The sequence below is a fragment of the Lissotriton helveticus genome, chromosome 8, assembly GCF_964261635.1.
Source record: "Lissotriton helveticus chromosome 8, aLisHel1.1, whole genome shotgun sequence".
Lineage (NCBI taxonomy): Eukaryota > Metazoa > Chordata > Amphibia > Caudata > Salamandridae > Lissotriton > Lissotriton helveticus.
This window is the reverse complement of record NC_136069.1, coordinates 808,993,727-809,018,703: the sequence shown is the minus strand read 5'-3', so window position 1 is coordinate 809,018,703 and position 24,977 is coordinate 808,993,727. Positions and strand designations below refer to the sequence as shown.

At 44.6% G+C, this 24,977-nt stretch overlaps 1 protein-coding gene across 1 annotated transcript in view; it reads left to right on the top strand.

The window, feature by feature from the left end:
• The window catches only part of NALCN (sodium leak channel, non-selective), a 3,094,418-nt gene that overhangs the window by 1,340,000 nt on the left and 1,729,441 nt on the right, over positions 1-24,977 (top strand). Inside the window, exons 10-11 of the mRNA XM_078657626.1 lie at positions 7,769-7,911; positions 8,013-8,117. Coding sequence (XP_078513752.1) covers positions 7,769-7,911; positions 8,013-8,117 — 248 coding nt within the window. The remainder of the gene's footprint in view (positions 1-7,768; positions 7,912-8,012; positions 8,118-24,977) is intronic.

The window sequence follows — 24,977 nt, the reverse complement described above, 5'->3', positions numbered from 1 at the left end:
CTCATTCAATTCAGGAACTCTGGTGTGCAATAATGTCCTGGTATGTCATTGACATCTCAGAACTCTCTTGTAAGTGCTAGTTTAAGGTCCTGGTGCCTCACTGACACTCATCTATGATCCCTGCCAGCCTAGTGGGTACCGTGGTTGGATGGGGCCCCACGCATAGGAGAGACCTAATTATGACCAAATAGAACAGACATATGTCCTCTTGAATTTTTCCAAGACATTATATGTTGATGTCTGGATAGTAATGCCATCCCTGCATCACCCTTGGCACCAACCTCATGCCAGTTCAACACCAAGCAGGTACCAGTTCCTGTTTCTACTGCTTCCTCCTACTACTCCTACGATTATTGCTAGCCTAGCAGTTGCAGAACACTGGAGATTTGTACGGCAGGAGTGCACCAAAGCAACTCAGTGGGTTCAGTCGAGCATCCTAAAACCAACCCAAAATATGTGTTGAAGTCAAAATGAATATTGAGGCTATTTGGGGATGGGTGCAGGATTCCCTAAACAAATCTCCTATGTCCTGGGACCTCTAGGCTATAACTGTAGCAACAACATTGCAGCTTTCGGTTATACAAAAAAACAATGATAAAGTACAGGTTGTAGAACAAAAAAGTACAGCACATACACAGAATAGGGACAATACAGATAGGAAAAGTGCAAGCTTCCCTTCCTAATGGATTTGGTACAACTGGAGCATCCATACTGGTGGTAAGTGGGCAGTGGCAGTGTCCCTACCGCTTTTTACTGAAGCGCACTAGCGCATTTCACCCGCATGTTGACCTAGCGTGTGAGCTCATTTTAAACTTTTAAAGCTTATTCTCCTCACCTGGCACTGTGGTGAGCCAGCGGGTGTAAGCCGCTTTGCATTGCGTGATTGCTGTGACTTCCGCATTTTGCTCGGCTGAGCCTCTCAAAGCATACAAACAGGTGCTGCTGCCTAGCAACGGAGTGCTGGACTCGCCCCTCCCTCCCGCCTCGTTCTGACGCCGGTGACTAGCACCGTTTGAGCAGAGGGCGTGGAGGGTCCGAGCCAGACACTTCCGGCAGATACCAGCAGCGCTCTAGTTGTTGGGACGCTGGGGGGGATATAAGGCACTGGATTCTGGCGCCTTGTGTGGTAAGTGGGCAGTGGCAGTGTCCCTACCGCTTTTTACTGAAGCGCACTAGCGCATTTCACCCGCATGTTGACCTAGCGTGTGAGCTCATTTTAAACTTTTAAAGCTTATTCTCCTCACCTGGCACTGTGGTGAGCCAGCGCGTGTAAGCCGCTTTGCATTGCGTGATTGCTGTGACTTCCGCATTTTGCTCGGCTGAGCCTCTCAAAGCATACAAACAGGTGCTGCTGCCTAGCAACGGAGTGCTGGACTCGCCCCTCTCTCCCGCCTCGTTCTGACGCCGGTGACTAGCACCGTTTGAGCAGAGGGCGTGGAGGGTCCGAGCCAGACACTTCCGGCAGATACCAGCAGCGCTCTAGTTGTTGGGACGCTGGGGGGGATATAAGGCGGATGTGTTGCAGGTGGAATTGCCTACTCGACCCCCGCCAAAACAGAGTACATAGATTGCAGGCGCAATTACCACAAACTGATTAGGAAGGGTAAATCATGGTACTACTGCAACAAGATTGAAGAAGCTGAACAGTCCACCAAGGAACTCTTCTCAATCTATAAGTCCATTGCGGTAGGGAAACCCGCTGCGGTGCCTAAAAAACTTTGTACGACGGAGGGTTGTGACCGCATTGCTGAGTTCTTTGCAAACAAGGTTATTAACATCTACAATTCCTTTCCTCAGAGGACAGATAACGGTCCTAGACACCCGGAAGCCATTAAAACCAAAGGGGAACAACGTTTAACCACCTTTGTCACCCCCCCACTGAGGAACTTCTCCGCATTTGTGGGTCGATAAAATCCGGCTCGCCAAGAGACCCGACCACTCCTAGTCGGTTGAAGGGCAGCCTGCCAGTACTTGAGCCTTATGTTCGTCATTTACTGGATACCTCCTTTAAATCCCAGGTTGTCCCTAATGCTTGGAAGCAAGCAGTGGTACTTCCCCTGCAGAAGAAAGCAAATGTCAGTTTTAAAAAACTCGACAACCTTCGCCCAATCTCCCTCCTGCCCTACATGGCAAAAGTGGCGGAAAAAATAGCCAATGTACAACTTATGCAGTTCGAGGAGGCGGCTTCGCTACTCCATGACTCGCAATTTGGCTTCCGCCCCGTCACTCGACGGAATCGGCACTCCTCGTGGCGGTTGAAGCGCTACGACAAGGTGTGGACGAGGGCCAAACCATGGCATTGATTTTACTCGACCTAAGCGCGGCATTCGACACTGTAGCACATTCCATCTTGCTACAGTGTCTGAATGAAGGCAGGGTCACAGGAGCAGCGCTTGGCTGGATCAGGTCCTTCCTGTCTGACAGGTGTTTTCAAGTCAGACTGGGTGAATGCTACTCGAAGGAGATTGAGTTGGGCCAGGGCGTGCCTCAGGGCTCGTCCCTGAGCCCAACCTTATTTAATAACTATGTCTCCCCCTTGGCGGCCATCGTGGAGGGATACGGGCTACGCCTGGTGTCCTACGCCGACGACACGCAGTTGGTCATCTCCCTGTCGCGTGCACCTGGCCTCGCAGCGGACATCTTCAGGAATTGCATGCAAGACCTTGCTGCCTGGATGTCCGCAAACTGCTTAAAACTAAACGGCAGTAAGACCGAGGTGTTCGTGGTGGGGGGAGGGCCGTCTGCCTGGTCGTCGGCGTGGTGGCCGCCCTGTCTGGGTGAAGTCCCTGCTCCTTGCCGTGAGGCCAGGAACCTTGGCGTGTGGTTGGACAAAGATCTTGCCTTTGGTCCCCAGGTCAGTCGGGTGGCGGGTGTATGCTTCGGTGTCCTGAGAGCCTTAAGGAAAGTGTTAGATCTTCTCCCGATTTCTGCTCGAAGGACGCTGGTGCATGCCCTCGTCACCTCACGACTTGACTATGGGAACCTGCTTTACCTGGGGGCCACAGGCAAGGCCATGGGTCGCCTGCAAGTCCTCCAAAATGCTGCAGCGCGGCTTGTACTCAGGCTCCCTAGGAGGTCATCCTCCAAACCAGCTTTGCGGGCCCTCCACTGGCTTCCCATTGAGAGGAGAGTGGAGTTCAAGGCCCTCACTACATGCCATCGCATTTTGAGCGGTAAAGCGCCTGCTCCGCTCAAGAGCCTGGTAACCCACTATGAGCCCACACGCAGTCTACGGTCCTCGCAGACTGGGCTGCTTAAGGTCCCCAGAGTATCGAAGGCGCGTATGGGAGGCAGATCTTTTAGATACCTCGCTCCCAGGTGCTGGAATGCTCTTCCTTTGGAACTGCGACTAGAACGATCTGAAGTTCTGTTCAGGAAAAAACTTAAAACACACCTTTTCAGCAGGTAGCCTTCTGTGGGAGGGGGGGGGGCAGCCATTTCACTTATCACAGCGCGGGGACACGCCAGTGGCGTAACCAGGCGCTTTACAAATGCCCAAATAAATAAATAAATAAATTGTCTCTTTCAAACAACAGGTACAGATGTGGGATTAAAATTGGAAATGTCCCTTCTTCATAGAATAGGGACAGTAGAGCAGCTGCAGTGCAAGGTTTCCCCCTCGCAGAACAGCTACAGCTCGACAACTTCAAAACAAACCTCTCTCCCACAGAAGGCAGATGCAGCTCACGCTTTCCTTCTCAACAGAATATATTAGCATGACAACTGTAGTGCAGGCTTTCATAGCTCACAGACCATTTTTAGTAAATGTATGAGTGGCATGTGGCTTACAAACTGATGCTTAATCCACTTAGGGCTCGATTGCGAGTCTGACGGTCTGTGAACCGCCAGACTCATGGGGGCGCTGCAGCATAATATGGGCGGGCCCGAGCAAGGAGTTGGACATAGAGTTTCCTTTCTCGCTGGCTGTGTCATGGAGATTCCTCCTCCATGAACACCGCGGCGGAAAGGAAACAAAGTGGGGACCTCCAGGGCCCCCTGTGCCACCTCCACAAAGAGATGCACACAGGGAGGTACAACATGTGCCCCCCTGTGTGCATGCACGTCAGTTCCTGCATGATATGGACTTTTCAGTCCATGAAGTGCAAGAACTATTTTTCGCATTCCCATTGCGGTGCCTATTTTCTGAAGCACCGCTGTGGGAATACCAAATACCAGCCTGTTAAACAGGAGGAAACTCCTAATCTAGCAGGCGGTCTGGCCATAACTTTGGCGGTGCTGCAGCAGTGCAGATCCGGCGCCGCACTGCCAAAGTCATAATCGGGCCCTTAGTGTTTAGATGGAGGGTGAATATGGGAGAGGTGACACCACTTTAATATGTATGACATTCCATGTCAGTACACTTCCTGTTACTCTCTTTCTCTCCTTCTGCTTTCATTTGTAAGGCTCTCAGTGATGTTACTGTAACATTCTGAAACTCCCGCAGTCACAGAGTCCTGCTCTCCCTGATGTCACACCTGCTGTTTTCACATCTTCCATTGTTGCTGCGGTCACATCCTATAATTCCTATTGGTGACGTTCTCATGTACATATGTCAATCAACTTGAGATCTCCCAGGTTGGTGATTTTGCTATATGTGTACGGAGACTTTTTCTACTCATGGTGTGAAAGGAGCAAGAGGGCGTAACCCATGCTACTCTTATGTTGCCTCCCTCCATTCCTCCTTCTGGATTCTATATTTACCCACTCTCTATTCCATTCTCCCCTTTCTCTTACTCTCCCTCTATATCCATTCTCTCCTTCCCTGCCTTTTCTGAATTTCTCTCTATTTTACTCTCTCTCTCAACTTAATCTCTTCAGCTTTTGTTTACAGTAGCGGCTGCTACCAGACGGGAGTGGTAGGTGCAGCATTGTGATTGGTCTGAACGCCATGGTTCAGCACTCAGACGGGGACTGGGAGGCTTTGCATGTTTCTCACCAGGCTGTGTGATACGGCCTTGTGGGGAACATGCAAAGTGTGCATGACTGGCCGGCCCAAGAGGACCAGCCAAGCAGTAATTCGCACTTAAGGAGGGCAAACCACTCCTCCCTCTGCTCTGGCCAGCCCCATCCCAGGAGTCACTGATTTCAATAGGAAAAATAAAATGATAACGATACGTTATTATCATTTGATTTTTTTCTTTTGAGCAGTGGGCCACGCTCCTCCGCCTTAGTGCAGGAGCCGCCACTGTTTGTTTATCTCTCTTGTCAGTCTCGTCTCATTTTCCTCTTGTTTTACCTTGTCTGTCACTCTCTTACTGGTTCCAAAACAACTCTCTTAGACATGCTGTCTGATTTACTCTTCTCATGATACCTAGTCTCTGACCCCTCAATGACTCACTCATCTCCTCTCCTTGTGTCACCTATGTCTAGCTCCTTCTCCATCACCTATGGCCAGGCAAGGATGTCCGCCATACAATGTGAATGTATCCCCTACTAGTTTCAGTCTAAACATCTACCTAAAATTCTTTCCTACCCAAAACTGTTCCTGCCTGTCCTGTGTATTACACAGGACAGTCTCTTTCTCAAAACTCTTTTCTTGGTATATTTTTATTCATTTATCCTCCTACCTCTCCTGAAAATCGCCCCTCACATTCCTCGTTTTCACCCTCTTGCTTTCCTTTCTCTCTCACATACTCACATCCCCCAGCCTCAGGTGTTTCATTAGCACAACCATTTTCCTGCATAATCTGACGCCCTGAACCGTAACCCTATATTTTACTCTCATCAAGCTCACGGCAAACCCACTAACCTCTTCCCGACCATCTTCTCACTAGGATCTCTCATACCTTCCTCTCACTTATTTCTTTCATATTGTTTCTAGTCTCCACGTCCTTCTCACACTCTTCTCTAATGTTACTCATGTCATGTGTCTCTCTGTGTTCCTCCTATTCTCACTCACATTCACTCTCATACCCTGCCGTGTGACTGAATGGCTCCCTTTACACACACAAATAGCCTTCACTCTCAAACCCTCCTTTCCCTGACAGACTCCTCTTACTTGACCTTCTCACACCTTAAACTCATTTGCACTCTATCTCCTCTCGTTCATGTCCCTCTCTTTCCTATGTTTTGTTTTCACACACTTGTTCAGTATTTCACTGTCTCTCACACACGCCACAATGGCTGTGATTGCTGACACTCCCTATAACCCGCGCAAATGGTGAGTGATCGTTTTTCAAATTTACACTGACTACACTATTTGGGAATGTCAACTCAGAAGCTATGCTGATGAAGTCTGAAGAGAAATCCTATGCTGTATTGCATACCTAAATCAATGCTGTATGACTTTGAGAGATAGATAAGTGTTAATTGCACAATTACATACAATCATTGCAATTGGTTACATAAAAGGACAATTAAAAACAGCTTTTTGTCGTTTTATAAAAATGTATATCAATTTATAATCTTATTACCCTTAAAATGTGATGACTTTGAGATGAAACATGGAAATTTAGTGGTGAAAAGAAGCAAGAATATTGTCTGGAGCCATTTGCAATTTGTTAGACCATGTGCGATTCTTCGGTTTCCTATGTATGAAGAAGGAACTTTAACCTATGAGGTCTGTGTTATTAGGAGCAGCCCCGCCACCTCCATAGTAACTACGCTCAAGCCTGGAACACAATTGCCAAACTCTTTAAATTGTTTTGAATAGTCACGCACTGGGTGTTGGGGATCCCATTGTCGGTTTTGTAGCAGTTCACAGGCCTGGATTGGTAACTAAAAGCAGCCCTACAAGAACTGTTCAAAACAGCCCCGGCTGAAATGTCCAATTCAACCCCATTCCCTTCCTGTCTCTTTCTTTCCCTTCCCACACCCTGTGTTTTACTTTATCTCAGTGCTTAATTTGAGTTGGTGGTTTCTGGTGCTTGGCACCTGGCACTTAATTGGCAGCACTGGTACTTATGACAGTCTGCCACATGGTGGTGCTGTTTGTTTGACTTAGAGTGATCACAACAGTTGTTTACTAATTCAATATACATTAAAAATGACTTTTTCCCTGCCGCCCACGCTAATCTTATAGCTTTGGGTGCCTGGAACAGTCTTAATTGTCACACTTCTAGGAGTGTGATGGTTAGTAGTTGGTTTGGTACTGTCATAGGCAGGGCTAGCATGGACAGTGGGAGGTATAGGCTTCAGTGTCTTCCTGACGAGGGCCCTGTCACTTATATTTTTACAAATTGAGCACTGCTTTAACTCTTTTTTTGACTGCTGTGCTTGCTGCCATACACCCCAAAGCTGCAGACAGAGGCAGCGACTACCAACCTTCAAAATTGGCCTGTAATGGCTCCCGCCCCCAGGGAAATGCCCATGAAATAAATGGCCAACCTGGCCCCTGTCCATTCAAAATACTGAGACCGCCACTGCACTGATGTTTTTGTTCCAACTACCACCACATGGCGTAGAAGTTCCAGTGTATGCCCCAAACAAACCTAAGTGACACAACCTCCTATCCTCCCTTTCATATTACAGTGTGGCTTGCAAAGAATAAAATGCAAGCCTGCAACGCTACCTCACCTTTATTTTCACAACAGTAAATACATTAAATCACATTTTCAAATAAACCAGTGTGCAAGCTTAAAAATATATATATATTAAGCGGAATTGTTAAAAGGCTTAAATCTAGTGCTGCAGATTTGGATGTGTAAAAACATAATAACCCCCTTTATTTAGGAAAAGTATTAGTGTAAGACAGAGGAGAGAATTCTGAATAAGATTATTCGTGAAAATGCTGCTGTTTTCAAGCCGGATTTCCCCTTCCCTTTTGCAGGCACGAGCATCTTTACGGTGTACGAGGCGGCATCTCAGGAAGGCTGGGTGTTCCTTATGTACCGAGCCATCGACAGCTTCCCACGGTGGCGCTCCTATTTCTACTTCATCACCTTGATTTTCTTCCTCGCCTGGCTCGTGAAGGTAAGTCGGAGCTCGGTGCTGTTCTCTTTGGCCTTGCTCTGACGCTCTTCGCTATCTTCCGTAAACTAAGATTTTTCCCCCAACCTTCTACTCGCTTCTAGAATGTCTTCATTGCTGTCATCATCGAGACGTTTGCAGAGATCCGAGTGCAGTTCCAGCAGATGTGGGGCTCGAGGAGCAGCACGACATCGACAGCTACTACACAGGTACTGCCCCTGCAGCTCAAGCTACGCCAATGGCAACCTTAATGGGAAACTGAGAGGTTTGGGCCGCCATTTTGGGGGTGGATGACTTTGGAAGACTGATGCCCCGAAACCGGTCCCAGGAGTCAGGAGGCATGTTTACTGTCCAGGGAGGACTTGGCTTGGCAGTTCGGGCTGCACTGTTCCCATGAGGCATTGGGTCAAGACTGATTTGCATAAGGCTGGTGGACTAAACCCAGATCTTTGTGACTGTGGTGAATGTTTGCGTTGTTCAGCATTCCGTCCATCATTTGTTCCTTTTGCACAGCTGCACAGTGGCATGCAATTGGGCAAGGCTCATAAATGCAGGTGCTACTGATTGAGATGGAAAACTTTCTTGGGTGTTCCCAATTGTTGGCTTGTTGTTCATGTCCCCTGTATTCTATTCTACAGCACAAATTGGTTATTTGCGGCCTTTGAAAACATACCCAATGTTTACATGTCTTTAATTGGCAGTCATTGGAGTCTGAACTGCATACCCATGTGCAACATGCTCACACCCTAAAATAATCGTTTTTATGTCACATGTTTTGATAGACAGCAGTGCTTGCCAGTTCGGTGGCCTTCTGTACACTTTGGGTTCTTGTGTGCCAACTGAAGTGTGAGGTTATGGGTTAAGCCAACACCGTCTCACCCCTGGGGGTAGAATGGGACATTCAACCTTCCAATGGCCTGCGTACGTTTCATGGATTAGACCACAGAGAGATGATTTTTACTCTAGTCTGTTGCATGGGAGGTGGAGGAGCTGATCTTGCCTGGGATTTAAAACTGTCAAAGGTTTTGGGTATGGCTGTTTTGCAAGGTGTTGGTGGGAGGCAGATTGTAAGGCTGTTACTAACCTTCATTTAACCTGGGCATGCTATTGTAATGTCACTTTGTATGAGTGGTGTTTGTTGTGCTCTTTTAAAGGGCATAAGTGGGTGTGTCTTTACACTGCAGAGTTTGTTATTCTTCAATCTCTTTTCTGGGGTGTGTTGGCCCTGATCTAGGTTCTAATAGAATAGAATGGCTGTATCCATGGTTTCCTTACTCCTTGCCTTCTGCATTTGGGACAAACCAATCTTCTTCCTGCTTGTGGGGCGGGAACGCGTCTATTTTTGGTAGTACTGCCCTTGATAAGAACATTTGCTGAAAAAACTGAACTGCTGCTGTGTGGAGTTGTAAATATTACAAAAGATAGCAGTCGATGTATTTAACTATTTGGTATACTATGCATTATGTATTTGGTTTACTATGCATTATGTATACTATGCATTATGTAGGATTCTGTCCAACCTGTTTTCGTGGGAACGGTTATTGATTTTCCGTATTTCGTGCCCATACCTGGTGAGTGTGGTTACACAAATAACCTTAGAATAACTCCGTGACCCAGCTGCTACTGATCGACAGGTGATCTATCCTGAGATTTCTTAGGAAATGTACTGTCTGCTCCCATTTTCTCGTTTTTCACTCCAGTTCCACCAAAACATGAATATTCGTTTTATAGCCGATTTCTAGTTTATTGCATTGATTTTGACAATAGATGTGGCGTCTGCGCAGATCAGCTAACACAGGTATTGCAAAAAACATTTCTGTTGAAAAATTTGATTGTAGAGAAGTCACAGTTTATTTATGCAGTTATTATGACCCGTCATCTTGAAATTGTACTTACACATTAACAATGCAGTAGATGAACCGATTTACTTTTAATGTAGCCTAAATGTTATCGTTTTGCTATTCTCCTCAAATTGCCATTTACCACCTCCCTCTACCACCTCCCATTTTTGATCTGTCCTCGCATCCTTGTAATCTTACAAAGGGACACACTATATGAATTTAAAAACGGAGTCAAATATTTTAAATTTAATATGACTTGCTTTTTGAGAAATGTACATTCTCCTCTGTCTGTCCATTTTAAGGTGAGAGTCTCCTCCTGTAATACATAGCATACTCGCTGAGGCAAAAGATTAAAAAAAATTTTTTTTTTCTATTTTAATTGGGGGGGGGGGGAATATACTAAAAACCTTGTCATAAAAATAAATACAAGAAAAATAAAAAATAAAAATACAGATTCTTTGTAACCCTGCCTATTTTGATAAAAAAAAGATTCCCAGTTTGAGGCTATCGTGTAAAGGGAACAAGATCACGCCTACTTTCTCAGAGACAGTGTCGCCCAGCAGCGTGGTGCATGCCTTGTTAGCACTACTGTAAAGCTGATATCCACTGCTAGGGAACCAGGCCTTTAAGTATGATCACGTATATATGAAAACCGAGATGCAGGATTACTGTACTCAGGTTTTCTTATCTGTCCAAAAGTAGGCTTCTCTGCAGGGCTCAAGATGTACGGAACTGGTGTGAGGTGTTGATAAGGAGACATTACTGGTAGGCTTTAGGAAATGAGAGATTAGGATATTTCTATTAAAAATACTTTAAAAAAACACCCGAATGACTTGCTGGAGGAACGTGGATGTGCTTTCCTCTACTGGTGCTGGGAGATGATGTATTACTCTTGCTCTGGGAAGCCATGAATGGAAAGAAAGGGGCTTTGCATGTGATTTGACTTGTTGGCATGCTGACAATACCAGAACATTTCACCCTTTGAATTTGATTTGTTATATAGCTCTAGAGTTAATACCTCACTTACACATAACTTTTGCTCGGATGGAACTTTGTGCGAGAGCAAAATGGGCTGGAGACGCTAGAAAATCCAAGGTCTCCACTGAAAACAATGGAAATTTAGTTATAGTCATGCATTTAACTGTAGGGAAACCCAGCAATCACTGTCAACGTAATAGGTCTTGCCTATGCAAGAGCTATTGGCTTTGCCAATATGTTTTGGCAATGTTGTACACCAGAGTGGGTGGTTTTCAGCATGGCTGAAGGTTAGCAGGGTAAAGGGGAGTGGCGTGGAGTGCAGTGTTATAAAGAGAAGTAGAGTGGAGTGGTATGGAGTAGTGTAGAGTGGTGTACAGTGGAGTTGAGTGGCATGGAGAGGTGTGAAGTGGAGTGTCATGGAGTAGCGTATAGTGTTAAGGAGTGTAGTGGAGGAGTGTCGTAGAGTGGAAGGGCATAGAGTTGAGTGGCGCCGAGTTGAGTACAATGTCAAGTTGAGTTGAATATCATAGAGTGGAGTGGCATTGTGTCATGGAGTGGTTTAGAGCATAGTGGAGTGGCGTAGAGGGTGTTGGGTAGAGTGGAGTAGAGTGTTGTAGGGTAGAGTGGCTAGAGTGGAGTAGATTGTCATAGAGTGGAGTGGAGAAGATTGGAGTAGTGTGTCATAGAATAGAGTAGAGTAAAGTGGCGTAGAGGTATTTGCATAGAGCGTTGTAGACTGAAGTAATGTCATAGAATGGCATAGATTGAAGTAGACTGCTGCAGAGTGGCGTGGCATGGATTGGAATAGAGTCAGTGGAGCAGACTTTAATGAAGTAGAGCAACATAGAGTGGTGAATCGAGGAGGGGAGTGTAGTGAAATGGAATGTCATAGAGTTTAAGTAGAGTGGTCTAGAGGGCAGTAGCGTAAAGTACAGTGGTGCGAAGTAGATTGGCATAGAGTGCAGTGTCATAGAATGCATTAGTTTTGAGTAAAATTGTGTAGAGTGCATTGGTGTAGAGTGCAGTGACATAGAGTAGAGCGGTGCAGAGTATACATTGCAGTGGTGTAGAGTGCAATATCATATACAGGAGTGGTGCAGAGTTGAGTAGAGTGGTGTAGAGTGAAGTGGCATAAAGTGGAGTGGTGCAGGGTAGAGTGGAGTACTGCAGGGCAGGGTGCAGTGGTGTAGAGTAGGGTGGCATAGAGTGCAGTGGTGTAGAGTGCAGTGGCATAGAGTGCAGTGGCATAGCATGTAGTGGTGTAGAGTGCAGTGGTGTAGAATGCATTAGAGTGGCATTGAGTTGAGTGGTGCATAGTACAGTACAGTGGCATAGAGAGCAGTCATGTAGAACAGAGTGTTATAGTGTAGGGTTGTAAAGTGCAGGGTTATAAAGTGCAGGGTCAAAGAGTGGTGCAGAGTAGAGTAGTGCAGAGTAGAATTATGAAGAGTAGAGTGATACAGAGAGCAATGACATAGAGTATAGTAGTGCAGAGTAGAACAAAGCGCCATAGATTGTAGTGACATAGAGTGCCGTGATGCAAAATAGTTGACAAGGGTGCAGTGGCATAGGGTGCATTGGTTTTGAGTAAAGTGATGTAGAGTGCATTGGCATAGAGTGCAGTGGTTTAGAGAACAGTGGCATAGCGTAGATGGCAGGGGGGTAGAGTGGCGAAGGGTAGAGTGCAGTGGCGTAGAGTGCTGTGGCATAGAGTGAGTAAAAAAGAGTAGATTGTTTCAGAGCAGAGTGGAGCAGTGCATGGTAGAGTATAGTGGTTCAGGATAGGGTGCAGTAGCATAGAGTAGAGTGGTGTAGAGTAGAGTGGCACAGTGTTTATTGCGGTGGAGTATAGTGTAGCAGTGCAGACTGGAGCAGAATGGCAGAGAGTGCAGTTGCATAGAGTGAAGAATTGTTTCAAAGTAGAGTTAAGTGGTGTAGAGTGGAGTGGTGCAGGGTTGAGTGGAAAGGTAAAAGGTAGGCTGGGGTGGTGTAGAGTAGTTGTGTAGAGGGCAGTGTTGCAGAGTGGAGTGGCATAGAGTGGAGTGGTGCAAAGTCAAGTGGCCTAGACTAGAGTGGTGTAGAGTGCAGGGGTGCATCGTAGATTGGGAAAGAGTGCACTTGCATAGGGTAGAGTGTTGCAGAGTAGGGAAGCGAGTGAAGTGGCATAGAGCGCAATGCCAGAGTGCGGGTATGCACAGTAGATTAGAGTGGGTAGAGTGCATTGGTGTAGAGTGCAGTACAGTGGAGTAGAGCGTTGCAGAGTAGAGTGCAGTGGCATAGAATAAAGTGGCGCAGAGTAGAGTGACATATAGTATAGTGTCATAGTGTTCAGTGGCAAAGAGAGCAGTGCTGCAGAGTAGGGCGTCATAGAGTGCAGTAGGGCAGAGTGGTGTAAAGTGCATTGGTGTAGATTGCAGTGGCATAGAGTGGTGCAGAGTAAAGTAACAGAATGCAATGGTGTAGAGTGGCATCAAGTGCAGTGGTGTAAAGTAGAGTAAAGTGATGTACAGTGCAGTGATGCAGAGTAGGTTGGCATAGATTGCAGATGTGTTGAGTGTATTGGTTTTGAGTAAAGTGGTGTAGAGAGTGTTGGTGTAGAGTGCAGTGACATAGAGCGCAGTGGTGTAGAATAGAGTGGCATATTGTGGAGTGGCGTAGAGTGGAGGGGTACAGAGTGGAATAGTGTGGCATAGACTGCAGTGACATAGAGTAGATAGTTACAGAGTAGAGTGAAGTTGCGTGGAGTACAGTGATATAGAGTAAAGTCGTAGAGTGCAGTGATGCAGTGTAGATTAGAGTGGCTTAGAGTGGATTGGCGTAGAGTACAGTGGCATAGAGTGGAGCGATGCAGAGTAGAGTGGCAGATAGTTCAGTCCCAGAGAGAGCAGTGTTGCAGAGTACAGTGATGTAGATTGAAGTGGCATAAAGTGGAGTGGTGCAGAGTAGAGGGGAGTGGTGCAGGGTAGAGTGCAGTGGCATAGAGTGGAGTGATGCAGAGTAGAGTGGTGTGCAGTGCATTGGCATAGAGTGGAGTAGTGCAGTGGCGTAGAGTACAATGATGTAGAGTGCAGTTGAGTAGAGACCAGTAGAGTGGCATAGAGTGCAGTGGTGTAGAGTGCATTAGAGTGGGGTAGAGTGCAATGGTGTAGCGTGCAGTGACATAGGGCCAGATGTACATAGACTTCCATTTGCGATTTCCTAATAGATAAATATGTGCGATTTGCTATTAGAAAATCGCAAACAGCTATGAACAACAGTGTGTTTTACACTGTTTGCAATTCCAAATGGTGCAAAAGGGACCTGCCTCATAAATATTATTGAGGCAGGTCGCAATTAGCTACCTATTGGGAATGGCTAGCACTCACAGGGATGGTTGCCTGCTGGGGTCAGCAGACCACCATGTCTGTGACTGCTTTTTAAACTAGGCAGTTTCTTATTTTGAAATACAGTCTGTTTTCCTTAAAGGCTGCTGTACACCACTCCAGTCTACGCTCTTCCACTGTACACTACTACACAGTACCTCACACCACTCCAAAGTACGCTACTCCACTGTATGCCGCTCCAATATATGCTATTCTATTATACATCTTCTACATCACTCCACTTATGCCACTCCACTCTAGTCCACTCCAGTGTATGGAATGCCAATTTACGCCACTCCGCTGTATGCCACTCCTCTCTACGTCCCCCCACTCTACGCTATTCAGCTGTACGCCACGCCACTGTAAGCCATTACATTTTACACCATTCCACTACATGCCACTTCACCCTAACCTAACCGCTGTACACCACTCCACTCAATGCCACTACACTCTTTGTTACTCCACTACATGGCACTTGACTCTATGCTAATCCACTGTATGCCACTCCACCTTTGGCAATCCACTGTATGCCGCTACACTCTACTACACTCCACTCTACACCACTACGCTCAAAACCGCTCCACTGTAAGCTATTACATTATGAGCCATTCCATTCTATGACACTGTAGTGTACACCACTATTCTACACGCCCCTCCACTGTACGCTACTCCACTCTACCCTATTCACCTCTGCTCAACTCCACTCTATGACACTACACTCTGTGTGATTCCACTTTATGCCGCTCCTCTCTATTATACTCCAGTGCACACCACTCCACCGGTACATTATTCCACTATATGACACTAGTCTACGCCACTCCACTTTAAGACACTTCATTATATGCCACTGCACTCTACAGCACTCCACTGTACTGTATTACACTGCACACCACTCAGCCTTTCCACTCTACGCCACTCCAATGTATGCCCCTCCACTGTAAACTACAAGAACGCTATGCTTCACTACATTGTACATTATTCCACTTACAATACTCAACTCTACGCAACTCCAATCTACTCTATTCCACTATATTGTAAATTGTAAATTGTATTTATATTATGCTTACTGTCCCTGACGAGGCAGTGAAGCTCAACTTCAGAATCCAAGATTAGAGTTTTATAGTATATTAGAAATAGGTGTTTGTTTCTTATGCATTAGTTGTGTTAGGTTTGGGCTCTAAATTTCTTGTGTGTTTAGTAGAGTTCAGAGTAGGGAGAGAATGATGGGAATTGATTTGAAAGAGGGATTTAGAAAGTTTCTTTGGTAAGTAGTCATCGTGTGTGTCTGTTAGTTGTGGTGATGCATAACAAAGGATGGGGCAGTTTGAGAAGGATGTTTGGGTGTTAATAGTAGTCTGAAAGATTTGTAATGAGTCAGAAAAAGGAAGGATTGAACAAAGGTTGAAAGGAGGATTTTATATTACAAAAAAGTTAGCTTATTTACATACATATATGCACATGACACCTGGTAAAGTTTTATTGGCTGGAGAAAACTTCTCTATATAAATATCGATAAGCATCACTACTTAGATGGTCTGGTGTGCACATTTATCTTATGGTGAAGTATGCACATTGTTTCATGACACTTATTACAGTTTTCATAGTAGGCATAGACCCCTCTATATATGCATCTATATGTACATAGAAGCAGCAATTATGACATAGTGTGATATAGCCGTGTATCTTGTAGTGTAATATGCATTTCCCATTAAATAAATGCATCTGCTTATATTAGAAAGCATATTTCAGTGTACTGTGACACATTTCCCTTAGTCGTGATATACACCACAAGTACTCGTGTACACTCCATGCTAACTTTTCCTCAAAGGTGAAGCACAGTTGTACAGAACTGCCTCCTTGGTCGATCATTTAACTTGAGAGATGTAAAAGTAAAGCAGACTATTGAAAACATATTTATAACCCAGAATAAAGGGGGGACACATTTTAAGGGACAAAATTAAAATAGACCACAATCACTGAAAAATTGACATGTACACTAGAATGTCAGCCATTCTCGTACAACAGCGATAAAAATGTAGGTCTCACATTTGAGCCATATCTTCAGTAACAACAATAAAAAGGAAAGCAACCCTGTATGCTGGTGCTGATGTAACAGTAACACTGAGAAACCTTGAGGGATCAAGGGGAAATGGTAAGAATACCCTCAACAACATTAACATTCAAACAGCTTGCAGAATGGTTAGGGATCTTCAAACTTTATAGTACATTTTTAATAGGCTAGACACATGGAACCAAAGCCTCTACAAAAAAATGCAATTCCCTCTGGGGTTGTTCCGTACTTTGATTGCTCACTTTAAGGTCATGATGGCATCCTGGAACAATCTCTCAGTTACTTCCAAGAACTGCTCTGCATAGCATCCCCATATTATTGTGCAGGTCTTTACTTTTGGACAGCCTTTGAAGAAGGTATACCTTTCTCCTCCATCTCGTCCTATATGGCACTCCACTCTAAGTCACTCTACCGTACACCACTTCACGCTATGTTATTCAAGTTTACACCACTCTGCTGTATTCTACTCCACTATATGCCACACCACCCTACGGCAGTCCACTCTATGCCACTACAGTCCACACTACATACATTTTTACTCCACACTCTAACATGCAGTGTGTTCTCACAAATGATGTGATTTGCAATGTTATAAGTGTCATTGTAAATGCTAATATTTTAGAAGGTATAACTAATTTAATACATATTGGTATAAGCAGTGCATGGAGAAGGAGTGAGTTACAATGAATGTAGTGTGGATATATATATATATATATATATATATATATATATATATATATATATATATATATGCAGAGAGAGAGAGAGAGAGAGAGAGAGTGTGTGAGAGAAATATATATATGTTCAACACAAATTCCTCTTGCCTTTCACTCGATCTGACTATCTTCGCCACATGAAAAATAGATGTATATGTGTAATGACTGATGTAATGATAATGTTTATCTTTTGAAGGCATGAGAGAGGTATGGTGGTACATGCAATTTTATAAGAAACAAATGTATCAAATACAAAGCATTGAAGGATGTGAACATTGTATTGAGACAACTGCAAAGCACTATGGTAGTTGTGGTCCTCACAATAAATTGAGTGAATTGAGGGAGAAAGAAAATAACTGCTGAAAATAAGATATTGTTAATGCATTAATACCTGCATAAAATGCACCAAAAGTTTTGTCAAATCCGTGGAGGATTCGCGTCCCTTGAGATATATAAATCTTTTTTCTTTAAAAACTCCCAAAGTACTGAGCGGATTGACACCAAATTACAAAAATTACTCTCTCTGGACCTAGTGGTAGCTTTCTCGCAAATTTGGTGTAATTTGGCGGTTTAGTCTGTAGTCACGTTCAAAATCCCTAAGGGAAATTGCATGAGGAAAATGCGTTTTGGGACCCTCCTTTTTCTCAGCCCTCGCTTGATGAATCACCCTGAAACATTTAAGACAACAGTTGGTTTGAGTGGCAAACTAGTTTTGAACATTTCTTGAAGATTCGTCGGTGCCAAAGTTGTACCTAAAACAACAAATGCTTTTCCTATGGTAAGTAAGTCCTAACTATAACTATCTCCTTGTTATCGCCAGTGGGATATTTATATAGAGAGCCCTCCACCTAAACTTGGGAACTACAAGGAGTTCTCTGCTCCTTTTTTGAATAATTTATGCATCACTCTATGCCTGAAAGAGTATATATATATATATATATATATATATATATATATATATATATATATATATATATATATATATATATATATATATATATATATATATATATATATATATATATATATATATATATATATATATATATATATATATATATATATCCAACCACAAAGTTTGCCTGGAGTGAGGAGCCCACGCAGGTGAGTAAAAGTGTTCTCTGATTTAATGGAGAAACCAGCAGCAAATAACAATACGCAGGCACCCAACTTTGAATCAAGTTCTGTGAAAACGCCCGACGCGTTTCATGTTGAGGAACATTTCTTCAGGGGCTCACAGTATGCAAAGGAGTTCCTGGGCACAGCTGTTTTTACAGGCACATTTAATTTTCGTCCCGCCCTACTGGGCGTTGCCACGAGCGTGGCCTTCTGGATCATGTAGTGCCAAAATAGTAACCTCTTGTGACAGGAGAGTCTCAATGGATTTACGCAATGCAGCAGCAGTAACGTCGTGGGTGACCTTCACTGCCCACTTGGGTGTCATCAAATTGCTGTTATTTGGAAACTGTGCACGGCGACTCACAAGAGGTTACTATTTTGGCACTACATGATCCAGAAGGCCACGCTCGTGGCAACGCCCAGTAGGGCGGGACGAAAATTAAATGTGCCTGTAAAAACAGCTGTGCCCAGGAACTCCTTTGCATACTGTGAGCCCCTGAAGAAATGTTCCTCAACATGAAACGCGTCGGGCGTTTTCACAGAACTTGATTCAAAGTTGGGTGCCTGCGTATTGTTATTTGCTGCTGGTTTCTCCATTAAATCAGAGAACACTTTTACTCACCTGCGTGGGCTCCTCACTCCAGGCAAACTTTGTGGTTGGATTTGTAGCGGCGCTGCCTGAGCCGCGAGTGGCGCCCCACTGTGTCTTACACAGTCCTGCTGTGACTTCACCCGAGGTTACAGCGTTGGGACAGGAGAGTCTCAATGGATTTACGCAATGCAGCAGCAGTAACGTCGTGGGTGACCTTCACTGCCCACTTGGGTGTCATCAAATTGCTGTTATTTGGAAACTGTGCACGGCGACTCACAAGAGGTTACTATTTTGGCACTACATGATCCAGAAGGCCACGCTCGTGGCAACGCCCAGTAGGGCGGGACGAAAATTAAATGTGCCTGTAAAAACAGCTGTGCCCAGGAACTCCTTTGCATACTGTGAGCCCCTGAAGAAATGTTCCTCAACATGAAACGCGTCGGGCGTTTTCACAGAACTTGATTCAAAGTTGGGTGCCTGCGTATTGTTATTTGCTGCTGGTTTCTCCATTAAATCAGAGAACACTTTTACTCACCTGCGTGGGCTCCTCACTCCAGGCAAACTTTGTGGTTGGATTTGTAGCGGCGCTGCCTGAGCCGCGAGTGGCGCCCCACTGTGTCTTACACAGTCCTGCTGTGACTTCACCCGAGGTTACAGCGTTGGGACAGGAGAGTCTCAATGGATTTACGCAATGCAGCAGCAGTAACGTCGTGGGTGACCTTCACTGCCCACTTGGGTGTCATCAAATTGCTGTTATTTGGAAACTGTGCACGGCGACTCACAAGAGGTTACTATTTTGGCACTACATGATCCAGAAGGCCACGCTCGTGGCAACGCCCAGTAGGGCGGGACGAAAATTAAATGTGCCTGTAAAAACAGCTGTGCCCAGGAACTCCTTTGCATACTGTGAGCCCCTGAAGAAATGTTCCTCAACATGAAACGCGTCGGGCGTTTTCACAGAACTTGATTCAAAGTTGGGTGCCTGCGTATTGTTATTTGCTGCTGGTTTCTCCATTAAATCAGAGAACACTTTTACTCACCTGCGTGGGCTCCTCACTCCAGGCAAACTTTGTGGTTGGATTTGTAGCGGCGCTGCCTGAGCCGCGAGTGGCGCCCCACTGTGTCTTACACAGTCCTGCTGTGACTTCACCCGAGGTTACAGCGTTGGGACAGGAGAGTCTCAATGGATTTACGCAATGCAGCAGCAGTAACGTCGTGGGTGACCTTCACTGCCCACTTGGGTGTCATCAAATTGCTGTTATTTGGAAACTGTGCACGGCGACTCACAAGAGGTTACTATTTTGGCACTACATGATCCAGAAGGCCACGCTCGTGGCAACGCCCAGTAGGGCGGGACGAAAATTAAATGTGCCTGTAAAAACAGCTGTGCCCAGGAACTCCTTTGCATACTGTGAGCCCCTGAAGAAATGTTCCTCAACATGAAACGCGTCGGGCGTTTTCACAGAACTTGATTCAAAGTTGGGTGCTTGCGTATTGTTATTTGCTGCTGGTTTCTCCATTAAATCAGAGAACACTTTTACTCACCTGCGTGGGCTCCTCACTCCAGGCAAACTTTGTGGTTGGATTTGTAGCGGCGCTGCCTGAGCCGCGAGTGGCGCCCCACTGTGTCTTACACAGTCCTGCTGTGACTTCACCCGAGGTTACAGCGTTGGGACAGGAGAGTCTCAATGGATTTACGCAATGCAGCAGCAGTAACGTCGTGGGTGACCTTCACTGCCCACTTGGGTGTCATCAAATTGCTGTTATTTGGAAACTGTGCACGGCGACTCACAAGAGGTTACTATTTTGGCACTACATGATCCAGAAGGCCACGCTCGTGGCAACGCCCAGTAGGGCGGGACGAAAATTAAATGTGCCTGTAAAAACAGCTGTGCCCAGGAACTCCTTTGCATACTGTGAGCCCCTGAAGAAATGTTCCTCAACATGAAACGCGTCGGGCGTTTTCACAGAACTTGATTCAAAGTTGGGTGCCTGCGTATTGTTATTTGCTGCTGGTTTCTCCATTAAATCAGAGAACACTTTTACTCACCTGCGTGGGCTCCTCACTCCAGGCAAACTTTGTGGTTGGATTTGTAGCGGCGCTGCCTGAGCCGCGAGTGGCGCCCCACTGTGTCTTACACAGTCCTGCTGTGACTTCACCCGAGGTTACAGCGTTGGGACAGGAGAGTCTCAATGGATTTACGCAATGCAGCAGCAGTAACGTCGTGGGTGACCTTCACTGCCCACTTGGGTGTCATCAAATTGCTGTTATTTGGAAACTGTGCACGGCGACTCACAAGAGGTTACTATTTTGGCACTACATGATCCAGAAGGCCACGCTCGTGGCAACGCCCAGTAGGGCGGGACGAAAATTAAATGTGCCTGTAAAAACAGCTGTGCCCAGGAACTCCTTTGCATACTGTGAGCCCCTGAAGAAATGTTCCTCAACATGAAACGCGTCGGGCGTTTTCACAGAACTTGATTCAAAGTTGGGTGCCTGCGTATTGTTATTTGCTGCTGGTTTCTCCATTAAATCAGAGAACACTTTTACTCACCTGCGTGGGCTCCTCACTCCAGGCAAACTTTGTGGTTGGATTTGTAGCGGCGCTGCCTGAGCCGCGAGTGGCGCCCCACTGTGTCTTACACAGTCCTGCTGTGACTTCACCCGAGGTTACAGCGTTGGGACAGGAGAGTCTCAATGGATTTACGCAATGCAGCAGCAGTAACGTCGTGGGTGACCTTCACTGCCCACTTGGGTGTCATCAAATTGCTGTTATTTGGAAACTGTGCACGGCGACTCACAAGAGGTTACTATTTTGGCACTACATGATCCAGAAGGCCACGCTCGTGGCAACGCCCAGTAGGGCGGGACGAAAATTAAATGTGCCTGTAAAAACAGCTGTGCCCAGGAACTCCTTTGCATACTGTGAGCCCCTGAAGAAATGTTCCTCAACATGAAACGCGTCGGGCGTTTTCACAGAACTTGATTCAAAGTTGGGTGCCTGCGTATTGTTATTTGCTGCTGGTTTCTCCATTAAATCAGAGAACACTTTTACTCACCTGCGTGGGCTCCTCACTCCAGGCAAACTTTGTGGATATATATATATATATTCATATATTACCTACTGGCGGTCGCCAGTAGGTATATATAGTTAGGATTTTTTCCCTATGGGATTTTTGAAAATTCTATGTCTAATAACTTTGGCGTTTGTGGACGGAATTGGCTGAAATTTTCAGGAAAATGGAACATTTTGTTTCTGAGCAGCCCCTGAAAATTTGGGGGGGGTTCGTCCAGGGGGGGCCGAGAAAAAAGGGGGGTCCCAAAACGTGTTTTTAACATTGAGTTTTCCATAGGGCGGTTAGCCTCACTTTTAGCCCGAACGGCTGAATGGATTTGCACGAAACTTGGCAAAATTGTAGGGACTGGTAGCCCGATGTGCCTTTTGTAGGTCTCAATATATGTGCTCCAGTGGATTTTGAGAAATTAACGTTTAAAAAAAGATATATATCTGTAAGCGCGGACCAGGCAGCGCCCCGGTTCGCGGACCTTAAGCGTATCGGAACTTCGCGTAGCGAAGCTGATTGGCTTTCCGGTGTCTGTCAACATTCTAAACAGTCCGGAGCGGCCGCCATCTTGTCTCTCGGTAGGATCGAGAGACAAGAGGAGGCCAAAACAAAGGGGGAAATAACTATAAGGGGGCATAGTAGATCCTCGCTGACCCCCTAGGTTTAATGTGGAGGTTTTAAAGGGGCCCCGCGAAGCAAAAAAAAAAAAAAATTTTTTTTGTTTTTTTTCGTGGTTAGCGCCCGGTACGCGAACCGGGAAGCGTTCTGGGGAGCGTACCACAATGAAAAATAAATGATAGACTTTTCAAATGCTGTATGTTAATTGATTGTTGGTTTTGTTGATTATTTTTTATTTTTTTTAATTTTTTAAGCTTTTTTTATTGTGTTTCATAATTTATTAAACTTTCTAACATTTCATTGTCAGAAATTTCATAATAATCATGGAATATAGATTGTAGTCTCTGAGGTTGTAAAATGTCCTCATTTGCAAGGAGGTTATCTACTGCTTGTACACATTGCAGTAGTTCTTGGTCCCAAGTTTCATCCATAAATTCAATCTCATTTGGATCAATGATTTCTGTGTTGGACTCTGGAAGGACAATTTCAAATGAAATGTTTTGTTCACTTTCCATTTTCCCTGAAATTTGCATTAAAAAAATATATATTAGTAGAGGTAGGGCACTGTTGGGATTAATTTTAGATAGGTAGTTTTTAACAGAGAATTTATCTTTGGGCAGTGTATAGTATCAGAGTGGAAGTAGGAATATAAAAAAGTGTATCTAAATTTATAAGTACTACAGAGGGATAGTATATAACTAACAGAAAAAGTTTGCCATATTAACTTAAAGTGCACAATATACTTCAGTTTTAAAAATAACAACTTACCTTTAAAAAGAAGTTGAAGTTATTAATGAAAATCCTATTGAAATGTACACCAGGAAGTAGTAGTCAAAATGGCTGTGTTTCCTTCTCTTCCTTTATATATATTCGGGTACATAACCAATCAAATGTCAGGTAAAAAAAGTAGAAAATGAAAGTAACATTTTAATTGGTTGTCAATTCCAACATTTCAGATGTGTTTTGTGAAGTAATTTACCTCACGGTATTTAGAGAGGTCTACAGGCTAAATGGCTAAATGGAATTCCAATCAAATTTGTGAAAATGGTAGGGATTGGTATGTAGTATGAGCTAATCTATATTTGGTGAAATTGTCTCAAGTGGCTTTTCTGTGAACTACTTTCCCACCTTTTTTGATGGTGCGCTTCCCAGGGAGCGACCCGGTACGCGAACCGTTGAGCGCCCCGGTTCGCGTACCTTAAGCGTTCCGGGAGTCCACCATTTTGTGTTTCGGTCGAATTAAGATACAAGATGGAGGGCAAATAATGTTCAGAATGGGTAGAAGGGGGCACGGTAGACTTATCTTGACCCCCTAGGTTTTCTGAGGGTGGCTGAGGAGGTTTATATGTGCGAAAAAAAAACATTTTTTTAAAAAATTTCGCGAGGTTAGCTCCCGGTTCGCGTACCGGGTAGCGCCCCCGGGAGCGTACTTTGTTGAAAATTAGTGAAAAATGTTAGAGTTAAATAATAATTGTGAGTGATCAGATGTAGGGTAGCTCTGAGAAGAGCTTTTGGGTTTATGGTACATTTAGGTACTTATAAGTAGGTACCAATGCACATTTTTAAATTCAGAGTGAAAATTCTGTTGCCCTCATCTGAGAAGTGAACTCCATCTCCTCTGTAGATATCTTGCATGTAGTAACGCAAGTTATTGTTGTACAGGGAGCCCATTCCATGGTCTCTCATGTAAGCTGAAACAGATTTGTTTACATGCTTCCTCGACTTCTCAATTTGTGGACAAAATTGGTTTGACCACCTCCATTTCTGTCTTTGGCATATATTTGAATATACCAAGGCAGTCTGAGGAAAAAGTGCCATTAATTGCTCAAAGGTGTCCTTTAAAAGCATTTCCAGACCTACACCAGTCAAAGTGCCCAAGTCATTACCTCCACAGTGCACAATTAACAGGTCAGGTTTTGGCAAATGCATAAAGGTTTTCACCAATGGTATCAATTGGTGACATTTTAATCCTCTGTGGCCAAACCACTTAATTTCCACATCTTGTAAATTGAGGTTAGGTAAATTCCTGCTTTCAACGTACCTTTGAGCCCAGTGAATATAACTATGACCAACAATCCAGACAGAAAACATGGTGAGAGAAGGTTCTCCTGCAGTCAGATGAAGTGTGGCAATGAAATGGCAGTTGAAAAAATGAGAGTTTGAAATGAAAAAAACTGTGGAGTTTCTGTGTTTATGAAGCAGTAACAGTGATTGGTGGATTTTGATTGATGAAAACAGAAAGTTAGGGTGTACAGATGTGTTGTTTGAAAGATGTATTTTGAGTGGTCAATAAAAAATCATTAAATGAAAGAAAGCACTGGATATGCAGGTGCACTGAGAGTTCAGAGTTCAATTGCAACATTGTTGTGTGAACTTGCAAACACCAGAGTTTCTCCAAGAGGTGGTTGCTATGGAAAATAGGCAGAAAGGGCAGAGGGGGAAGGGTTTTCATTTGAAAAAAAATGAGGGAAGAGTTTTGATTGGGTGACATGAGAAATATGTGTGAAGAATTACAGCATTTCTGTGCTTTTGATAGCTGCAGACTCTGGAGTGCATACCTTTTGCTCTGCTGAAGACAAATTGGTGTGTTTCTGAGACTGTTTTCAAACTCAAAGTATTTGCTAAGGTGAGAAAATATTTCTTTACTTTAGATAGAGAATAGTGTGCTTTAATGAGAAAATTATGATTTATGTGGCGCAAATTGCT